Source organism: Cygnus olor, chromosome 5, assembly GCF_009769625.2.
Source record: "Cygnus olor isolate bCygOlo1 chromosome 5, bCygOlo1.pri.v2, whole genome shotgun sequence".
Classification (NCBI taxonomy): domain Eukaryota; kingdom Metazoa; phylum Chordata; class Aves; order Anseriformes; family Anatidae; genus Cygnus; species Cygnus olor.
This window is the reverse complement of record NC_049173.1, coordinates 34,695,358-34,716,072: the sequence shown is the minus strand read 5'-3', so window position 1 is coordinate 34,716,072 and position 20,715 is coordinate 34,695,358. Positions and strand designations below refer to the sequence as shown.

The window sequence follows — 20,715 nt, the reverse complement described above, 5'->3', positions numbered from 1 at the left end:
AATGATCTTCAGCTCTTTAATGAAGTTAATGTGATGTTGCAGTCAAATTCTGTTTTCCATATGCTTTTTTTTTCCACTGAACACTAGTGGATTATTTGAGGATAATGTTTTTCTATTGTTTTACTTCTTGCATTTAAACTTAATTACAGTAGTTTGGCACAGAATGGAAGGAGAAGAATGACATGGAAAGGTGGTCTTACATGTTCCTATCTTTTTAGTTGAAGGGGATGAGAAGGCTTGTGATCCCTCCCAAGGTTACAACTTTACTTGGTACTTAAGATACTCTGATTGCTACAATGAAGTCTTCAACTTTGGGGTAAGAATTGTGTGGAAAAACATGGGCTATGATTTTTAGCAGTTCTGGGGGTGAGAGGATTGGATATTTCTCACTTGCATCATCTTTGTTCGGTGGGTCTAAAAGAGATGCTCTTCCACTGAAAAGGTAAGAAATTTCTGTATCAGTGGGAAGGTGATGGAGAAGAACTGATCTACAGCTGTCTGGAATTACTGACATTTTTTGGGTTTTGAGTAAGGTAGAAGCATTGTCAGAATTATTCTAAAACCATAATTTGAAATAAGTACATCAACTCTAAAATGAAGTGGGTGAGTTTATCTGTTAGATGAGAACATTAATTACAGCAAATACGAAAAAAATAAGATGCTTTAGTCTTAATTCTATACTTTCCTGCATGCATATTATAAGTATTTTTGACTTAAACAAAATGTGTCTTTCAATGTGTATAATGCCTCTCAAATGTGGTAGAACACAACTATACTGTTTGTAATACATTTTTCTTGTTTATTTAAAATATTAACTGTGACAGTTGTTAACTACTAGCCGGTCACAGTACTGAGACCTTTAGTAGAATGACTTGGAGTTTGTTCATATAGACTTGAGTTTATACTGGCTGCTGCACCTCCCATGAAGGAGTACTGAGATTTATTTTTTTTTCAGTTGGGTATTAATATTTAAATCGTGTGTGTGTTGTGTGTGTATATGTATGTGTATATATATATATATATATATATATGAATAATATATACACAAATAATACATATATGAATATAATACATATATATATACATAAAAACAAAAAAAAAGGAGGAAGAATAGTCATGCGTGGGCATGATGGTTTTTATCCTAATAAATTCTGCTCAAGAGTATATGCAGGGGGAAGATTGGCACTTCCCATGTCTTGCAGCTGCCTACTCATATGAAACATTTGATATAATGGATGCCAATGTAAATTCTATTCTGTGTTTGGCAGGAAGAACAGGCAGAGTACTATTTTGGGACTACATCTGAAGAACATCCGGGTTGGTCAGGATACTATGCCACAGCTTCTCTACTCTTTCCAAATTGCTCGGAGCTCTTCAGGCCCCAGGTATCTTATTCCCAGAAATCTTATTCCACTCTGGTCTCTTGTACAATAATACAGAGAAGATGATAGTTCCTGTTAAGTGCATTAGTAGCTTATGTGAGGATTTCGTAAGGTTGGGAGGTACTTAATTTTTGCCTGTTTCTCTTTTGTCAGAGAAAAAGCCCTGTGCTTTAAAGCCCGTGCTTCTTTCCATTTGTGGTTCTGTGTTCTACATTCCTATTTCACTTAACACTAAGAATTGCCTTACAGAAGTCTGCTGCTAGAAGAGAAGTGTGTGTCTCTGGCTACAGAGTGAATCTCCTACTGAAGTTAGGTCATTAAAGGACTGGGACTATTGCTTAGATAATGATCATTTATAATAATAGAAATAAGTGTGTTGTAAAATAGGCTACTTAACACTGATAATAGGTTAAAAATGAAAAATACATAGTGCAAAAAGAAGTTGAAATAAATCAAATGGAAGAAACAAAGTAAGTGTGACATAACATAGTGAAGTAACATGCAAACATAGCCTCCATGGAAGCTGTATATCACAAGGGGAAGCCGTGCAGTCATACTAATGACAGTGTCAATGTAATGCTCTGTCTTTTATGGTCTACTTAAGGATTCAAGGTAAAGTGGACAGAATTGTCCCTTTATTGAACTACTCCTGCTTTAGGTAAAGGGGTGTGGATAATGAGTACTGGGAATTGTCTAAGTATTGAGTCAAGCATTTTTCTTAAAGAAAAATGCGTGCCTAAACGTGACTTGAAAAGGGTTTTAATGATGTCTCTTGCAAGCCTCTAACTCATTTTATATGTGAAGATGGCTTGAAAGATGTTTTTTTTTTAAATCTGTATGCTGCTTGCTTTTTGTGTTTAGTAATACAAGAAATGTCAGTTCTGTTTTTTCTGTGGTTTTATAGAAAAGCTCTTGAGGGCTTATCTGTGTAATGTGAACTGAGGCATCTTCTTAATTAAATGTTCAAGTTGATGAAGCTGGGTTTTTTTTAAGTGATTTTCCTCCAATTCCTTTTTGAAGTCTGCTGAAATTTAACACAAGTTATTCTTCCCAGGTATTCATTTCTGAAGTTTGACATGAACATCTCCTTTTGGTTGTTCAGCTTTGTTTCTTGTGGTATAGCAATTTCATTAGATTCAAGTCAGGAGATTTCGGTCATTAAATCTCAAGTTCAGGAGAGCTGGCAGAATCTGGATCCCTAATAAGCACCCACTTGTCTAGGGACTTTTTTTTTTCTATAGAATGAGGCAGAAATCTTCAGATTTTGTTTCTGTCTGTATAGATTTTACCTAGTGATGGAGATAGTCAACAGATTCTTATTTGGAAAATGAAATTAATTTCACTGCTGTCATGTCTGTGAGTCTACTTCTAAAAATAGAGACCTGTTGTCTGAGGGGGGGGGGGAAAAAACTCTCTCAAATGACAATATTTGTCTAAGTAGTCAGGATTCCTTCCACAAATGGATAGTTCTTTGATTTAAAGAAATGAAGGTTCTCCAATACTGCTCTTCTGATAATCCTTCCTTAAACTCAAGTTTACTGCTGTGGTAAAGTAATGCCATATTAAACTATAATGCCTAGAAATAATGTACTTATTTTTTTTTTTTGATATACCAGATTTTCTATAAAGAATTTGTTCATCCAGAGCCTCTCTCACCTGAGAAACAAGAGGTATTTTTTTTTCTTTCTAATGAATGAGTGTAGGAGTGAAAGAGAATTTTGACCTACTGATTTATCCATTTTCTGTTTTTTCTCTAAGGGTGTAAAAGATAAGAAGGAGAGCGCAGCAAATCACACAATGGTGGCAGATAAAACTGTATGTATATTGAATTTAAATGTAATTTAGAATCCAGTAGTCTTTTTATTTTTATATTTCTTATTCTTAAAAAAACTACTAGTGTTTACAGGGATAGTGAAGTTGTATGTGTTTGGTGTGGTGTGGTTTTTTTTGTTTATTTGGGTGTGTGTGTGTGAAATAACGCAAACCATTCAAACTAATGGTATAAATCAAAAAATAAAATTCTTACCAAAAAAGGTAATTTAAAGTATGCAAAATATATTAGCTTGAAGATAAGTAATCAGTGATATGATCTAAGTGATCACTAATGGTCCCTAATATTTAGGGGTTACGTTTGTTTTCATCTTGGCCTAGTCAATCTTTTAAAATATTGTACCTAGCAAGTTGAATGATTTCTTTTGATGTTTCAAATCTGTTAGCATTTATGTTATGTATTCTGTTCGAGCCTTAGCCAGGAACAATTATCAACTTCACACTGCATTTCCTGGATGCCAACAAAGAAAATGTGCTTAACTCCATTTGTACTAACAGGGCCATTTAACTTAAAGCTAAAATGTAGACTTGCGTGACTGTAGTAATAAGGAATCAATGCAGCAAGAGATGTTTAAAGGCAAAAGTAGTGTACAAAAATATGTTTTCATCAAAGCTTAACTTTTTAACTAAACATTTTAACTTCAGTCAATATTAGCATAAACTTTTTTGATGCATAAAATGCTGTTTGCTTTAGGTCTTGTAGGCAGGAAGATTTGTAGTAGAAATGCATGGTTTTAATAGTGACATTCTCTTGGAGAGGCCATTATGAAAAGTCGTGTGCTAATTCTACAAAGGTCGTGTAAACAATGTATGTCTAGGTAGTCTTAGTTTTAACCTTAACTTCTGATATTATTGCAGTTTTTGAGGTGAGTGGATCTTCCTCAATTGTGGAACTAATGGTTTTGGGTACTGGAGCACAAAAGAAATCCCTTAATTTGTATTTGTTTTATGGTGCAAATATTTAGTCTGGGCAGCTTTCTCATTCTTAGTTTACTAGTAGGATTTGAATCTTACAGGTATGAGAGCTGTTGCAGATGCAGTAGTAGTTTCCACAGGAAATGACTAATATGGAATTTTTTTTACTTCTCTTCAACTACCTCTTTTATCTTACACTAGAAAATTTAGTCTTCAGCAGAAAACCAAGTTGTGTGTAGTTGTCCTTATTCCAACGCTTATTTTCATGAAGCAAGTAATTATCTCTAACAGTCCTAATATTCCTAGACTGAAAACAAGGACTCAGACACTTTGCTGAATTATTTGACCCTATTACAGTACCTTCGAAATGACTCTTGCAATAAGGCAGTATTCAATTGGTAAATAAGCCCCGATCACCTCTTGCCTTTTCGTGATTCTTTTGGATTAAAATAGTGTCAGACTGACTTTCACAGTATTATGTCTCACAAGTACATTCAGAAATTGCATATAATTATTTAAGAAGTTTTAGGCCTGGGAAGAGTTGAATTTAATATTTTTACATGGAAAATATCACTCACTTATGGAGAGCATGCTTTTGTCATCTTCGTTTGTTCCTTTTTTGCTGTGCTATCTACATATAGACATTTTATTTTCAGGCAATGAATGCTGTTATTAAAACTTGGCGAGATGGGCCATATATATTTATTGTACAAATTGGAGTTATATCTACAAAAGATTCTACTACTAAAGTTAAAAGAACAGAGAAAACGACACCTTCCTCAAATGTCAAAGAGAAGCTCTTCACAAGTAAGATAGCTATTTATACAGTAAGTTAAAAATAGATATTGCAGTTTTTGACGTATACCATTCTGCCTGTATTCTAAGGTACTTCTTAGCATATACTATTCAGTTCTTTTTTATAAGATACTATCTTTTACTTTACGTAGCCGTAAATAGTACCTACCACAACTCTTCTCATCTTAAGAAAATTGCTAGTGTTTTGAAGATTCTAAAGCTGTTAGTCTGTCAGTGTAATGATGGAAGTGGGGAAGAATCCTGAGTAGTTCAATTTTGAGGTTTGGTATTTAAAAGATGTCCAGACCAACACAGTGACTTACATTAAAGAGCTTAAATAGTTTAGAATATATAATTTCAAAGTGACAACAATGATCTTTATTATAGTATATTTAACTGTATTGGTAACATATCCAAATTCTAGAGAAGTTTTAAAATTTTTATAAAAAGTTGGAACTTGTGTGTTTTATAACTTCACTGTTATGCAGAAATCTCCAGCACAAAGTACTTTCACTTAAGTGCTACCATAAGTTACGTGGTAATGGTGCATATTAAATGGCTTTAATATAATCAACTGAGTGTGCTATGAATCTTGCACTTTAATCAAAGAAAGTTAACTTAAATTTAAAAGCTTGCTCCATGTGAAGATTTGGAATTTCTTTACGCTTGAGTAAAAATCATTTCAGTACTTTATCCTGGCTTCCTGTTTTTGCTTCTTGTTTGAATTGGTTATTGTGTTGTCTTTTGACAGTGACAGTAGAACTGAAGGGGCCATATGAGTATCTATCACTTGCAGACTATCCTCTGATGATTGTAAGTAAAACAGCTTTTCTTTGACCTATAAAGCTGTCAGTGGATGTAAATCTCAAATACTCTCCTTCCATACTTCAGGATACAAAGCCTGTAGCTTAGAAGAACGAATTTTAGCAGAGGGTTTTTTGTATTGCATATAGGATAGAGAAAACATGCAAATTGCAGGTATTTGACTTGATGCCGATCAATTTGTCGTTCCAGAAGGTAGCAGTACCATTAACTCTAAACTGAGCAGTCTTACTGATGTTTGTTTTTCTCCTTAGCTCATATCTTAGAAAAGTTGCTCTTTTATGTCTTTGCTTACAGCTACCCTTTCCTTTGTCATTGCTTTATTCTTCTGTAGCCTCATCTCTCTCCTCCACGAGCTGTCTTCCATGCCATGAGAAAGTCCTCAATACTGCCTGACAATGAAAGCATAATTGAACTACAAAGAGCTAATTCCCCTTCAGAGGGATTGTTGACTTGATCATTAATTGCTTCTTTTGAGGAGGCTAAGAAAATGAAAGAACTTATCTAGTGTAGACAGACTTTAGCTGGGGATCAGTAACAAGTAAGAACTGTAGGCTGACTGTATTGGCAAGAGTAGCCTTCAAAGAGGAGAGCTTCATTGCGTTTTTGAACTAGATGTTTTACTTGCTGCAGAAATGAAAGCTTCAGCAGTTCTATTGCCAAATAATTCACTGGTATGAATATTCCTGTGTGTCAAGTCTAGAAAAAGGTTTCTGTCTACATATTTCTGTAACAGAATGTCTGAATGTGAACTGACATGTCTAGATCCCTAACATGTGAACTGCATGGATCACTCTGGCATGAAAACGCATTAAGGATTAGTAAGCTGTTCTCCGAAGGGAGATGTTTTCAGTTTGTGAAGGTTTCAGAGGATCTTGCAGCCAACTTTAGTGCTTGCTTGATTTAAAACAACCAACCAACAAAACAAACAAACAAAAAAAGACTACCCTCTACAAGAGGAGAGTCCTTGATTATCACTGTCCTATACTTCGGCTAATTAGTTCCTGCTATTCCTTTCACATCTTTCTCTCCTTCTTATCCCTCTTCTTTATCAAGTTTATTGCGCTTTCTGATAACTTAACTTGCCCTGGCATGCTGCTGTGACTTACAAACTCAGCACTGAGTAGTGTTGTCAAGCTGATTGTTCAGCACAGGAGATATACTATGAAAGTTCATCTGAAGCAGATAATGCTAGACGGGAAAAATCACAAGATGATAACGTTCAAATGGATTTGGGGCTTTCTTTTTTCAATTCCAGATTTTTGACTGACCAAGGAAAGCTTGGTCAAAAACTGAGTTGGCTAAAAATTAGCTTTTGAGAGCTGTCAAATTATTTGCACAGAGGAGTTACAGCCATCAGTTGTTTATCTCTGGTCTGTGGAATGGTGTGTAAAGGGGACTTGTAAGTTCATTTGCAGAGTATTGTAAGTGTACAAGGAAGTTAGTAATATAAAGAATAACGTATGAGAAGGGGCAGAGTTTTTGGTACTTGATCTCTTGACAAAACTCTTATCTGAGTTTTTTTTTTTTTAAGCGAGTAGCATGTGATACCATCTTTAAACATTGCCTGTGAATAGATTGGCAGATGGCTGTTCAAGAGAAACTGTTCAGAAATTCAGTTTCTCTGAATCTTTGTTGTCAGTAAGAAACTAGATTGTCACTGTAATAGAATCTAGAGAAGACAATGAAGCAATGTGTTCCAAACCTTTAAAAGGTGATATTCTTAGGGAGAAAGTAGAGTTATCTTACATCTGTATTTCTCTTTTTTGGTCTAAGGGTCCTATTTTTTTCTTCTCTTTGTGTAATAGTTTTTCATGGTGATGTGTATTGTGTACGTATTCTTCGGGGTTCTATGGCTTGCGTGGTCAGCGTGTTACTGGCGGGATCTCCTGAGGATCCAGTTCTGGATTGGTGCGGTTATCTTCCTGGGCATGCTTGAGAAAGCAGTCTTCTATGCAGAGTTCCAGAATATCCGCTACACGGGGGAATCTGGTAGGTAAAAATTGCAGCTTGCAATCTCATTGATGAGCATAGCACTAAAGCCTTATACTAACATATACTGAATTGAGGTGACAAATGCATTGCAAGTATGTGATTACTTGAGGATTGCTTCAAAACAAAGAACAGGGAACAGAGTTCCTTCACTCTTTTTTAATATACGATGCTTTTTATGATCTCTTGACAACGTGTGCGCTTCTAAAATTAAAATTCTGTGACTGCTCTGACTTCTGAATGTAGTATCTCAGGAATATAGAATGCTAGATTCTTGAAAGTATTCACTGTAATGCTTGAGGTTTAAAACAGGATTTTCTAAGTGTAATTCATTGTAATTCATTTTTTATAATTGGTGTTAGCCTTGGAGAGAAACTTTGAAATTCCTTGTTCATTATGACAGTATTGCAGATAAACTTTGATTTTTCATCCAACAGCCTGATACTTCATCTTAAGCAAATCAGTCTCAAAAAAAACTGAAAAAAACCACCCTTGAGATACTATTTTTGAGTTTTTAGCATGGATGCATGCAAATGAAGTTAAGTAAAACTTCATTATGACTTTGTTTATTAGTCACACCCACAGTGCAGAGGGTTTTCATGGTGTACTTGCTTGAAAGATCATCCAGATTGATCTTGTGGATAAACATTTTATGGATCACTTGGTCTTCTCTTTCTTTGGACTTGATTTTTCACTAGTGTGCTGTTTTTTTTTTTTTGTGTGTGTTGTTTGTTCCTTTTTAACAATAAGAGACCTGTGTTTTCTGAAAGCTTGCTCTGGATGTGGGAAATAAAAGGACTTTAAATTTAAATTTTAACAGCCTACTTCCTGAAAATTATCATGTCTGCTCTCATGCTACAATCATATGCAGTATTCAATAAAACTTAAGTTATATTTTTAATAACCTAGCTTCATTCTCTTTGCTTTTGGTAGTACAAGGAGCACTAATACTGGCAGAACTGCTTTCCGCTGTGAAACGGTCACTGGCTCGAACTCTGGTCATTATAGTCAGCCTGGGATATGGAATAGTCAAGTGAGTAATGCTGTTAGAGGTGTGGAGTGTGGTTGTATTGTATTCAAGTCTTTTCAATGCTGTTCTTTAATGACTTAGGGTAGTATTCATCTCCCTGTACTTAGCTAGTTAGAAGTTAAGTGCTTTAGATAAGTGCTGTAAAGCTCTAGATGTCCTGACCAACGTAGACATAGTTTGATGTAGTAATTGCTCTTCCTTGCCTCCTCTTGCCTTTACCACTGTTGAGTAGGTTTGTCTCACTACTGAGATATTTCACTGACTGGAGTGGGAGCTTTTTATGCCCCTTTTGGGCAAGGAAGAGCTTCTAGAAATAGAGGAGGTCATGAATTGGTAATAAGGATCTGCTGTAGGAGAGTTCTGCTGACAAGATAAGCTGTTCATCTGTCTGCCCTCATCTTGTATCAAGTGGTAAAATAACATCTCATGTGGCATTGGGAACTTCCAGCAAGTGGAGGTATGTTGGGGGAACTGGGGAAGAAGATATGGCCTGGGGCTTCTTGAAATGGTAATAAAAAGCCAAATAGGTTAACTGTTACCAATCTCTTCCTTAGCCATGTCATAAGCTTATAGCACCGTAATAAAAATATTTGAGTTATCTAGTATTGCCTTATGTGCTTCTTGCCTTACACTAGACTCAAGCTGATATGACTTTGTTCTTCTTCCACACTTAATATAAACTTTGTTTTCCTACAGGCCTCGCCTTGGAGTTACTCTTCATAAAGTAGTTATGGCTGGAGCCCTTTATCTGTTATTTTCTGGCATGGAAGGTGTTCTTAGAGTCACAGGGGTCAGTAATTACTGCTTTATTTTTTTTGTATGCTACACATGCTACTGTCTTATATACCAATGAAGAGTCCCGGGCTATGCTGAAAGAAGGGAACAGAGAGTGAAGTGGTTAAACTCAGACTGTAGATGAGGATTAGTGGGATTACCAGTTTTAAGATTATCTTTTCTATGCATCAGCATATAATTTTGTGAATTTTGAAATTATTTTCAGAACTTTGTGATTAGCCAGGTTTCATTCAGTTTAGATAGGGATCTTGGGGTATAGAGTTAGATCCAGACCTAAATGTACAGCTTAATTCACTCGGCCATGAGTTTTTTTTATATCAAAACAAACAAAAACACACAACCCAAAACAAACCACACAACAAAAGAACTCCAACAACCAAACAAAAAAACTACCGTTTTTGAGGCTGGACCTGGGGAAGTGCATGTGAGTGGTGCTGATACATGTTTGAATCTGTAAGTGCATCTCAGGGTGTGAATTTCTGTTGTTTGTTTTTTTGATATCTTGGGACAAGGTATTTAACATGGCATATATTTGGTACTTTTTCAGTTTTTCTATGACACTGTGGCTCTGATAGCAAACTTGGCCCTGTCCTTGATTGATGCCTGTATTGTTTTGTGGATATCCTTTCATAAACTCCAGAGTGTTAAAAACTTACTTACAGAATTATTTATGTCTAACACTTTAAAAGCAGTGAAAAGTAGTTTGATTTTGTCATTTGGAACTTCATTAGTTTTTGATGGATACACAAAGGCAATTTCTGCCACTTTCAGTAAAACCCATGGATACTGGTGGAGCATGTAGTTCTTCTGTGGATGGTGTAGAAGAGTTCATTACTACATTTCTAACAAGCTGATTGCTGATTTTCTGTAACGGAAGTGGCCAGACCGTATCACAGCAATCATCTCTTTTTAACAGTGCTAAATTAACTTAATCTGGAAACTAGTTCTTGCCTTGTTGGTGGAGAATTTGGAACTGACTGTGCTATAGTCTGCTTTTGTTCTTTTTAAACCCCTCTGTGCATTGGGTTGAACACTTGTTTCAAACCCTCTATTTCTGTAGTGAAACTCGGAAGCATTGTGGTGCGCTATTTGTGGTTTCTTATAAAATAGTCTGACACTCCTCCTCGTTTCTTCTCTGCCTTGTTTCCTTTTTGGTTTGTTCTTACTGGCTCTTTCTTTGTCTCCAGGCCCAGAATGATCTTGCCTCCTTGGCTTTTATTCCCCTGGCTTTCCTAGATACTGCCCTGTGCTGGTGGATATCCTTCACTATTTTACTTGGTGTGGTGTGTTTTCTTTCAAATTTATTTTTCGGGGAGTTGTTTTGGCTGAACTTTTTTTTTCTTTTTTAAATGAGCTTCAAGCATATGTTCCTTCTAGTAAAGTTAATAGGAACTCCGTAACTGAGTGTTCAGGTAAGCCTTTGCTTCAGCCAGTGCAAAGGAAACCAAGAGCTGTTCTAACACATCTACTGGCTACCTAAACATAAGCTAGTTAAGTCAATTATCAGTCTCTGTGTATTAAAGAATCAAATTAATTTGTTCTAATGTGACACTTTAACAGTACAACAGTAATAACCTTAGGAGAAGACTGCTTGTTTTTGACAAAAGGCTTCTTAGCAACACCAAACCTGAAATTCTTGTGACTTTCAGGTAAATTTTCAGCATAAATCTTGAAGTAGTTAGGTGACAACATGGGGTGGAGTTAACTCTTCATGGTCTTGATTTATTGCATCCAAGCACCCATAATATTGTAATTTGAGCAACTGCTATAAAAATGCTGACTTCAAAGCAACGCATAGCAAAACCTCCTCATAAAGTGTTTTTAGCTAAAGTCAATTGCAGAACTATTTAAAACACAAATAGCTTGCTGCCCAGTTATGACAGCCCCATGTTTCTCTTACCACTGTGCCTTCCCCTAAGAACTTGTTTTGTTGCCTTGATTTTTTTTTTTCATTTATCAAAAGTACATCTGATGCCTCTTGTGGAGGAATGGACTGTAGTCCAAAGTAGCTGTTTGGATAGCACATTGGTGTGACAAAAGTTTTAGGTTTAAATAACTAAATTGCACGACAGGGATAGATCCATCTGTTTGGCATCACTGCCACAGGATGACCTCTTCTACTGTGAGTCTGGTCTATATTTTAGAGGGCTGTGTTAATGGGTGGGGGGGGCTGTTGTTCCTAAGACCAATGTTCTCCTAAGTCTGTGGGCAGCTTTTCCCCTCAGAGGCTTTCCTTGACTTTCCATACATATTCATCAGCTTGACTCAAACAATGAAACTGCTAAAACTTCGAAGGAATGTTGTGAAACTCTCTTTGTATCGGCACTTCACCAACACACTCATCCTGGCAGTAGCAGGTAAGCAGAAAATTACAAGAATCATGTAAGAGCGCTTGCTCTTTCCTTACATAGCTTGATTTGCTCACTAAAGCAGATTTTTCAGTTAAGTGACTTTTCTGTAAATGCAATGAAAATGTTAGAAATAACACTTGAGCCATTTCTAATTGTGGGTCTCTGTCAAGTGTTACATTGATACTTCAGAGGTAGTTGATTATTAGTCAGGAAATTGATTAGATTGGTACTTCTGTGGAGCTCTTGTAATGGAGTGCTTTTGTTCCTCTTAATAATCTTTTGCACCTGGCAGTTTTATCCTGTGTTGTTAACATCCCAGTGGTAGTTTGTACCAAAATCACAGTATCACTGTGTAATACGGAACTTTAAGGTGTCTCCTGGCTATGCTTTACTGAGATCATTTTTGGTGGTTCTTCCTCCTTAGATGAAGACCAGGGTGACTCTTGGAAAAACTGTATTCTTCATATCGTAACATAATGTCCTGCCTGTTTTCTGACAGACTAATAGAGATTCAGAGTCTCTTGACAGGAGTGATAAACTGAACTCCAAGAATAAATCTCAGTGCTGCTTTGCTTCTCTCATCTATTTGGTAGTGCCATCTATATGATTGGCAGAAAGCTTCTAACCACTGTATTTTATCTTTTTTTTTTTTTTTTTAACTTTAAACAAAAAAGCAGAATCATTCATTTCATTGAAAGCTCTGATTAAATTCCTTATAGCATTTGGTTCTTAGTCATCATAGAATTCTCCAGTGGAGGGAAGTCTTGCCTTTTAAAACTGCGGTGAGAGCTTAGTTTGTGTACTGAGACTCTTATGTGTCAAGATCTGAATGCCTAGACATTCAGGTATATCAAATGTTCAGTTATTTCAAGATAGCTTTTGTTTGTCAACCAATAATGAAACCATGGTTTGAAAAGTAGATGAAAGGAATATAAGAACAGTAAATAGGGGTGAGGAGTTTGGTTAAAATACTTCCTGTTTGACTTATGCCTTTTGTCTCTGGTTTGTCAAACCAGTAAAAAATACTCTTGGCTGTGCCTAAACGTCTTTATATGGTCAGTGCAATAAGGCAATCTCATGTTTTCCAAAACTAATGAATTAGTTTCCAAGAATTTCACTATTGAAGTCTTCACCCTTTGTTTGAGAAACACAATGCTGTTAATAGTATACAAACACTAACGTACTTTGTAGTAGTACTAAGTAGCTTGTTTGTTTTTAATCTTGCAGCATCCATTGTATTTATCATCTGGACCACCATGAAGTTCAGGCTGGTGGACTGTCAGTCGGTGAGCTTATACTGAATACTTTCTGTGGTTGGTGCCTCTTGATAAGTTTAAATTTGGCAGTGTAAGAGGTGAGATTGGGGATTCTGGAACAGATTTTTCTGTGGATTATGTCTAGAGTAGTATACCGTATGGTAAAATATGGTTAAAGGAAGCAAGCCTCTTTGTCAGATGTCTATAATTCATCCTTGGAAAGAGCTTAGGATGTGGAGTCTCTTTTCAAGTTTTTCTGTTTGTGTTGCCATTTTCCTTGACAGGACTGGCAGGAGCTGTGGGTGGATGATGCTATCTGGCGCTTATTGTTTTCAATGATCCTTTTTGTCATCATGATTCTGTGGAGACCATCTGCTAACAACCAAAGGTTCAGATTTTCTAAACTGTTTGAAAAAATGTATTTTTTGCTGGAATCCTTGTTTATCCAAAGAAGTCCTCAGGGATGACTTTAGTTGCAGTACATTGGTGCATAGGATACCAAGCAGTATATGTAGGGCCTGAGAAAAGTAGGTGGAAGAAGTCTCATAGATAAAATTCAATCTGTACTTGGTGGTGACCTTAGTTGAAAAGAAGTTGCTTGAACTCGTATGTAGCTGAGCATAGGTCTTCAAAACAATATGCTACACAGAATAGTTAAGTGATGTGAATGTCAGGGTAATGACTCTCTTAGGTGGTGAAATGTGTTCTTCTAAGATAGCTTTCCTTCCCTCCTAAAGGTTTGCTTTCTCACCGCTGTCTGAAGAAGAGGATGATGATGAGCAGAAAGAGCCAATGTTGAAGGAAAGCTTTGGTAAGAGCAAGATTTCTTTCCACGTTTTGTGTTGGAGACACCTGGGGAGGTGTTCTTTATTTCAGCAGAAAGTTCATTACTGCTGTAAACGTGGAGTACATGCTTGCCTGTTGCAATTTGTTTATGCAGTTGCAGAGGAATATTGGCTTTGTTCAACGTTTACATTAAATGTTTAATCCTGGGGTTTTCAGATGACACTGAAGATGCTGCTGTTACGGTTGTTTTACTATATCTACTTCAAAAAAAAAAAGCCATATGTTTGGATCCAGTTAGGATGACAAAGGTCTCATACTTTTGCTAGACAGTGGGCTCATGCAGTTCCTCTTCTTAAAATTTAGTTTAAAGAACCATATATATATATTACATTTTCTCTGAATTCTGCACAAATGTAAACATACAGATGGGCCTTGAAGCAGTCCTGCTTTGTAACACAAGGGGGCACCTTTCTGTCCATTCATCTCCTCCTACTATAATAACCTTCTCTGCCTCCCATCTCCCTACTACATCTGTTGTCCTTGAAACAAAACCATTTTTTAAAAAGGGTAGGGTGATATATACTCACTGCTGCTGTCTGTCCTGAAATTAGTTCTGCTGGGATATATCAGTGCTGTTTGATTTACTTAGGAGCTGAGAAGTGTGTGTTATCTCCTAAATGTGTTTGCCAAATCAGCTGTATTAAATCAGCTGTATTGGCTGTTGGCCAGGCTGGGAGATGCGTGTTGCTTCTCAGCTCTTAAACAAGGCTGGTCAGCAGTCAGGAGCTAAAATAAATTTGGGGAGTTGCATATATCACGGAATGGCTGAGGTTGGAAAGTACCTCTGGAGAGCTCTGGAGTATCTCTGGAGAGTCACCTGGAGCAGCTTGCCCAGGACCATCTATGTCCAGATGGCTGCAGAAGTATTTCCAAGGAGGAAGATGACACAGCTTCTCTGAGCAGCTGTGTCTTTGAGCTTTATGCTTTTTATGTCTAGTCTAGAGAGAAAGAGTATAAATTGATATTTTCTAGGTAAAATTGCAAAATTCAGGACAAGTAAGTATTCCACCTCTCAAAGTATCACAAGCCTTTCAAATGGGGAAAAAGTATTGTCTTAATGAGTAACTTGTTTTTCTTAATCTTTGGATTAGATGAGCACTCAACACTTTCACTTACAGTCTCTGAGCAATCAGAGTTTAGTTACCACAGTCTTTTTTTTCCTCCTTTTGTCTACAGAAGGAATGAAAATGAGAAGTACAAAGCAAGAACCAAATGGGAATGTGAAAGCAAACAAAGCTGTAAGTATGTCCTTACCACCCAGAGGAACGTAGCTCACAACATGCAAAGTTTTCAGCCTATAAATGAGTTTCCTGGTTTGCTCTAGAGTGGAAGTGAGTCTAAGTATCATGTGTGTTTACTTGCTTTTCAGAAGTTTTGTAAAGGCTTTTCATGTAACTTCCTATTAATGCCATTATAGACTTTAGAATGCAGTCTGTTCTTCAGGAATGCTTGCACAATGCAATATACATAAAACTTTGAAATACTGTAGTCTGATAATGAATAATATGTTTTAACAAGTTTGTCAGGCTTACAGGGAGGCTGAACCATATTTTAAATAAACTGTCTTCTAATTTTGAGATTTTTTGACCAGTTATTCAAATGGGGTGGTGTGTGTATTATTGTAAATGATGTTATGAGGGCCTGCTTTGCCTAGTAGCTATTAGAGTATTACAGAATCGATAATCTAAATTGTTAGCAAGTTAGTTTTTTTCCTATTGGAATACTTTTTCTGTAATTCAGAAATCAATTTGAAGGTTTTTTGTCAAGTAGGCTGAGAAGAAAAAGGCTTGTATCTGACAGCATTTCGGGAAAACTGACTTCTGTTTTCCATTTAATTTCTGCACTTGTAGCAGGAGGATGACCTGAAATGGGTAGAAGAGAATGTTCCTTCTTCGGTGACTGATGTGTGAGTATTTTTGTAGTCACAATAAAAGTGGGTTCCTCAGACATAGGGCATTCTAATATATTTTGTGTTCTTATAACTTGCATGCTGCACTTATATGAACAGATACTGAGTTCAGCCTGGATTTGGCCTTGTGACTTTTAGCATGCTTCCACCTGGCTTTATGCAGTCTCTCAGACTTACGGTTCCTGCCACTTGAACACATGCTGACTTAAGGAACACCCTCTCTGACTGTGGAGCCACAGACTGATTTGTTTGCGCTTCACTAAAGATAAGGAAAATAAATCTAGAAAACAAAGGACAAACGAACCCCCTCTTTCTGTTCAGTGCTCTAAAAATTTATTCAAGTATCTTGCTGGATGTAAACCACGGAATTTCATTTAGCTCTGTACTTTATTTGGTATGTCTAAGTCATTCTTATGCTTCTGGCAATATAATCAGCTGTATATGCAGTCCATATCTGTTCTGCTTTTAATACTATTTTTTATATCCTAAAAAGGTCAGTGTCTGTCTAAATTCTTCATAGCAAAACAGAAGTTGACAGATGCTTCATGTTCACAAATCTGAACACTGAATTTTGGCCAAGACTCTAGATTCAAGTAGAATTCTTCTGCTTGAAGTCAAAGAGAAGAAATCAAGCTTCAAGTGGAGGAAAGTGCAGTTTCTCAATTAAAAGTGTTTTCCCTGGTCTAGCACTTTTTTTTTTTAAGAATGGTAGGATTCCTTAAGGACAAGACTGGTATAAGCTAGGAAGGCTCACTTTCTGTTGTTGAAAGTGTGTTGATCAGGGTTGTGGAGAGATGAGATCCCAGTACATAAGTGGGAGGTCATTGTAGCTGAAAAGGCTATGGTACCAGTGTAGCTTGTGTGGTTTGTAGGATTTTTCCAACAACAGGGTCCCATATTATAAATGTCTTCAGTGTGGTGTAAGATTTTTTCCTTTCGTAGTTGGTGTTCCTTGGTATGCTCCTTTTGTAGTTGGAGCCAGACTGGTGAGATACTGTGTGTGCAACTTATTTCATGGCAACATTGAAATTGTTCAGAAGGTAATGAGAAGTTTAGAAGCTGTGATGAGATAATGTTTAAGCTGTGGAGGTCATTGATAAGATACTGCTTGGGCTCTTCCTCTTTTTATATGTCTTTCTCTAATTTCTGTGTGTTTAATTGAAAGGTCTATCTTCGTTATTGCTCTCCTTTGCCCTAAAAAGCTTAAGATAGAAGATAAGGCTGAGAACAGTTGTCAACATATGCTCTCAGTAGGTGCTTTAGCCATCTTAACAATTTTTGTTTCCTTTGCAGCGCGCTTCCAGCTCTTCTGGATTCAGATGAGGTCAGTAAACAAATCTTCAGTACAAAACAGTCTTCTGACATACCAAAGGAGTCATGAGTCAGCTGTGAAGGACTTGGCTTATTAGAACTGGCATCTGATCTTGCCAGTGCAGCAGTAAAATACAAGGGGAGGGATAGTGCGCATAACTGTGTTACAACTTGTAAGAATACAAATAAGTCGTAAAGATTTGCTGCTTGCAGTACTCATGATTTCAGGGATCATTGTACCTATGTTGAAGAACACAGTTCAGCAGAAAGAAACCATTGTTTTCTGGATTACAAGCCCTTCCTGTTGAAGACTGTGTACCTATGCAATTTTTTTTTTTCATACTGGGATAGTTCTGGTTTTCCCACTCTTAGTTTCTCCTCCTTTCTTTGTTATGTTGAATTCTTATGGAGACATGATGCTGTGGAAAAGCAAGTGAGCTGTATAGCTTGGAGAAAATTTTTGATTAACATTGTGGGTAATGAATACCGTTGGAACTTCTTGTTGCAAAGATATTCTTGGCATCAAGATACTGTTAAATACTGTAACAGTTTCAGTCAATTTAAAGAGCAGTATAATACATGTAGAAGAAATGAAATGTTTGAAAGGGGAGTCTGTATTCTGCGTTTGGGGAGCAGAAGCAAAGAGCACAAGCCATCAGCTAGTTAGGAATTCCACAGTAGTGGAAATTGTGATGTGAACGTGTGAATAATACATGCGTGAATGATGTGACCTATAGCCTATAATCCTATGGATGAAGAGCTTGTGGGTGGAAGAGTATAACTTTTCATTCTAAAAGAAGAGGTATATCTGCTGTAAGTTGGACTCCTGTGGTAAAGTGCACATGAGCATTCATTTGTTGTGAATGTGTATAGCATACCTCCTGATTTCTGAGTAATGTATTTCTATTGGTGGAAATGACAGAATTGGGATTTTTTATTTTGCAGGAAAGAATGATTACACACTTTGAAAGGTCCAAAATGGAATGAAGGATAAGGCTTTTGTTGTTGGAAGTGGAGACGCCTCTTTTAAAGTTGCTTGGTGGAGCAAGTGCATCCTGCTGATTTGTTTCTTGATCACAGCCTTGTTGGAAGTTCGATGCTTTATTGTCACGAGGACGTCTTGCTGTGGAAGAAGTTCACAAGGACACTGATAAACCATTTGGAAATTTTGAAATTACAAAGTTGCTGCAAGTCTGGATTTTTAAGCAATTTAAATGTGTACTATTCCAGCACCTTCTGTAACTTTTCAAATATTTAATCTGTGAAACTAAAATTCCTAATGTCTGCTTGAGGAGTTTATATGTCAGTGTTAAAGTTGACACTTGCAGGTAAATTGCCTTTACCTTTTTTGGTGGAGGGTGGGAACAGATGGAAATAAGCACTGAAGAAACAAAAGACCTATCTTCTGGTAGGTAAGGGCTTAGGCTGTTCTATGTTGCATGTCCAACGTGAATGAAAGGTTTTAGAGAGAAGCTCCTGTTAACTAAGAAAATTACGATGTCAGAAAAGAGATATTTGGAAAAGTTACAGGGATAGGAGTTTTTAACAAAATCAAGTGCAATTTTATTCATAACACTGTGTAAGAGATTTTCTATTTTAAAATGCCATTGACCTATAGGTAACAGTTGTGTAGAGCTAACACTTGCTGTTGTGGCACACCTCATTGCCGGCAATGTGGTGGATGCCTGGAAAAAATATTTGCCCCTACCTTCCATGTGTTGCATGGTTTAATTAAAAAAAAAAAAAAAAAAAAAAAAAACATAACAAAGAAAAACCAAACGCACTCCTGCAATGCTCCGCAAGTGCTTGACTATTCATGTTAAGCAGATACTAACTAGACTTCAGCAAAACTCTTCCTCCCTGCACATGTAACATCTCACACCACCCAGTCAGCACTCTTTTATGAGATGATGGCGTTGCTTTCCAGAGTGTGCAAGCACTGCTGCACCACTTAGCTTACTTGGAAGAGGCTTTGATGGGACTACACAGTGCTGGGATACTTTACTTTCTCATGTCCATTTAGAATTGCCTCTATTGGAAATGTTTTGATGATGGGCCTTCCTGTCCCAGTTGGTCCCTTTGGCCAAGAGGTACTCTGATAAGATCATTGTATTTAAGTTAATGCTGTAGAGTTTTGTTCTATACAATTGCTTTTTTCTCCTTTTCAAATGAAAAAGAGCTTTTGGACAGTTTTCTGTTTTTATTTTGTGTTTGGCTGCGGAGGCTTCGCTTGCAAAAACTTCTGCTTGGAATCCCAATGTAGACTGTATGACAAAAGCTCTAATATGGGTTCGTAATCTTTACATCTGACAATTACCAAGTACATGTCAGCAGAGCTAGACTTTTAGGGAGCTGCTAGGCTACCTACTGTGGGTACTGCTGGAAGGGCTTAGGGAGTCAGCTTTCCTTGTTCTTCACTCACAGCTATGTCAGCAGAAGTGAATGTGTGCCTGTACTTGATTCTACTGTAAAGAGGGGTGGCTTAGCTCTAGTTCATCTTCATCAGCAACTTATGCTGGAATATGGCACTTTACAGTAGAGTAGTTGAAGCGCAAGTTCATAGTGTCTTCTGTCAGCTGTGTTGTGGAGGCAGCAAACCCTCAACAGATGGGTAGAGAAAAAAACGAGCCTATAGCAGCTGCCTCTGCAAGGTTTGTTGGAGTACTTACCCCAGCATCTACCTGTGGCCGAAAGGGGGTGGATCTTTAATGAGAAAACACATCGACTTCTAATTCGCTATACATAATTGATAAAGATGAAACCAGATGGCCTCCATGCCCTTGGGCGAGAAGAAATTTTGTGAAATAAAGCAACATGGAACTATTTAATGTTTTTTTCCTCTTTAGTCCTGTTGTTTTGGGGTGTTTATTTTTGAGACAATTAAGGCAAAATGTTCTCTATTGGAAGCACAAAAGAAGTTTGTATATACTATTTAATAAAAGCTAGGCAAAGAGTAGAAAGGCTTACATCGTTTCCTTCAAGTTTCTTACTCTTGAGAGAACAAGTAGTATTAAGCTCTTCACAAAACTCCCTCACTTTTTCTTAACTCTTTATGGCATTACATTTATAATGCAGTTTTTTCTAATAGCTCTTTTTTTCCCCATTAAGCTTGTTTACTGAAAAGCAAACCTAGGGTAAATCATATGTTTCTGAACAAAACAAAGATTTAAATGGTTTCCCTGATTCTAGTCCAAGTTTAATAATTTAAAGATCAAAATAAATACAGTAGCGGTGTGATACTTTGAGCCTACAGCTACGTTCGGTTATTTATATACATTCTTTCAAAGCAGATATTGTAACTTTAAAGCAAGCTGTACATACTATTCTGAAGACCTGATGAACAACGAGCAGGAAGGAGAAAATGTGTTTTAGGTCTGATATCTGCATATGTTTTTAGTGATTAGAACAGTATATAGAAACAGCATGTGCAGTCAGTATCCAAATTTCTTAAAAATCTTCAACAAGCTGTTCTCAATTGTGA

At 36.8% G+C, this 20,715-nt stretch overlaps 2 protein-coding genes across 4 annotated transcripts in view; one reads left to right on the top strand and one right to left on the bottom strand.

Moving 5' to 3' along the window:
• The window catches only part of GANC (glucosidase alpha, neutral C), a 38,094-nt gene extending 27,918 nt beyond the window's left edge, over positions 1 to 10,176 (bottom strand). The window contains exons 1-10 of one of the 2 annotated variants that reach the window (XM_040557330.1): positions 10,109 to 10,176; positions 9,463 to 9,556; positions 8,670 to 8,769; positions 7,553 to 7,736; positions 5,674 to 5,735; positions 4,784 to 4,934; positions 3,141 to 3,197; positions 2,999 to 3,052; positions 1,269 to 1,385; positions 219 to 316 (exon numbers count right to left, since the gene is read on the bottom strand). The gene's annotated coding sequence lies outside the window, so the exon portion shown is untranslated. Of the gene's footprint in view, positions 1 to 218; positions 318 to 1,268; positions 1,386 to 2,998; positions 3,053 to 3,140; positions 3,198 to 4,783; positions 4,935 to 5,673; positions 5,736 to 7,552; positions 7,737 to 8,669; positions 8,770 to 9,462; positions 9,557 to 10,108 lie in introns of those variants that run through there. The other variant, XM_040557332.1, reaches the window with a different exon arrangement.
• TMEM87A (transmembrane protein 87A) lies at positions 225 to 19,423 on the top strand. 2 transcript variants are annotated; one of them, XM_040557346.1, is made up of 18 exons: positions 225 to 316; positions 1,269 to 1,385; positions 2,999 to 3,052; positions 3,141 to 3,197; positions 4,784 to 4,934; positions 5,674 to 5,735; positions 7,553 to 7,736; positions 8,670 to 8,769; positions 9,463 to 9,556; positions 10,749 to 10,817; positions 11,810 to 11,918; positions 13,140 to 13,198; positions 13,453 to 13,556; positions 13,906 to 13,979; positions 15,191 to 15,252; positions 15,865 to 15,920; positions 17,217 to 17,247; positions 18,180 to 19,423. In XM_040557346.1, the coding sequence occupies exons 4-18, from the start codon at positions 3,180 to 3,182 to the stop codon at positions 18,219 to 18,221; spliced, it is 1,215 nt and encodes a 404-aa protein (XP_040413280.1). In that variant the 5' UTR covers positions 225 to 316; positions 1,269 to 1,385; positions 2,999 to 3,052; positions 3,141 to 3,179; the 3' UTR covers positions 18,222 to 19,423. The 2 variants fall into 2 exon arrangements, with proteins under 2 accessions (XP_040413280.1, XP_040413279.1); XM_040557345.1 differs by lacking the exon at positions 10,749 to 10,817 and adding an exon at positions 10,109 to 10,180.
• The last annotated feature ends 1,292 nt before the right edge of the window (positions 19,424 to 20,715 follow it).

Excerpts from the sequence above, each read along its gene's own strand:
- TMEM87A (XM_040557345.1), top strand. Across the intron at positions 13,199-13,452 it reads GGCTGGTGGACTGTCAGTCG|GACTGGCAGGAGCTGTGGGT; the intron begins GTGAGCTTATAC and ends TTTCCTTGACAG. Across the intron at positions 13,557-13,905 it reads CCATCTGCTAACAACCAAAG|GTTTGCTTTCTCACCGCTGT; the intron begins GTTCAGATTTTC and ends TCCCTCCTAAAG.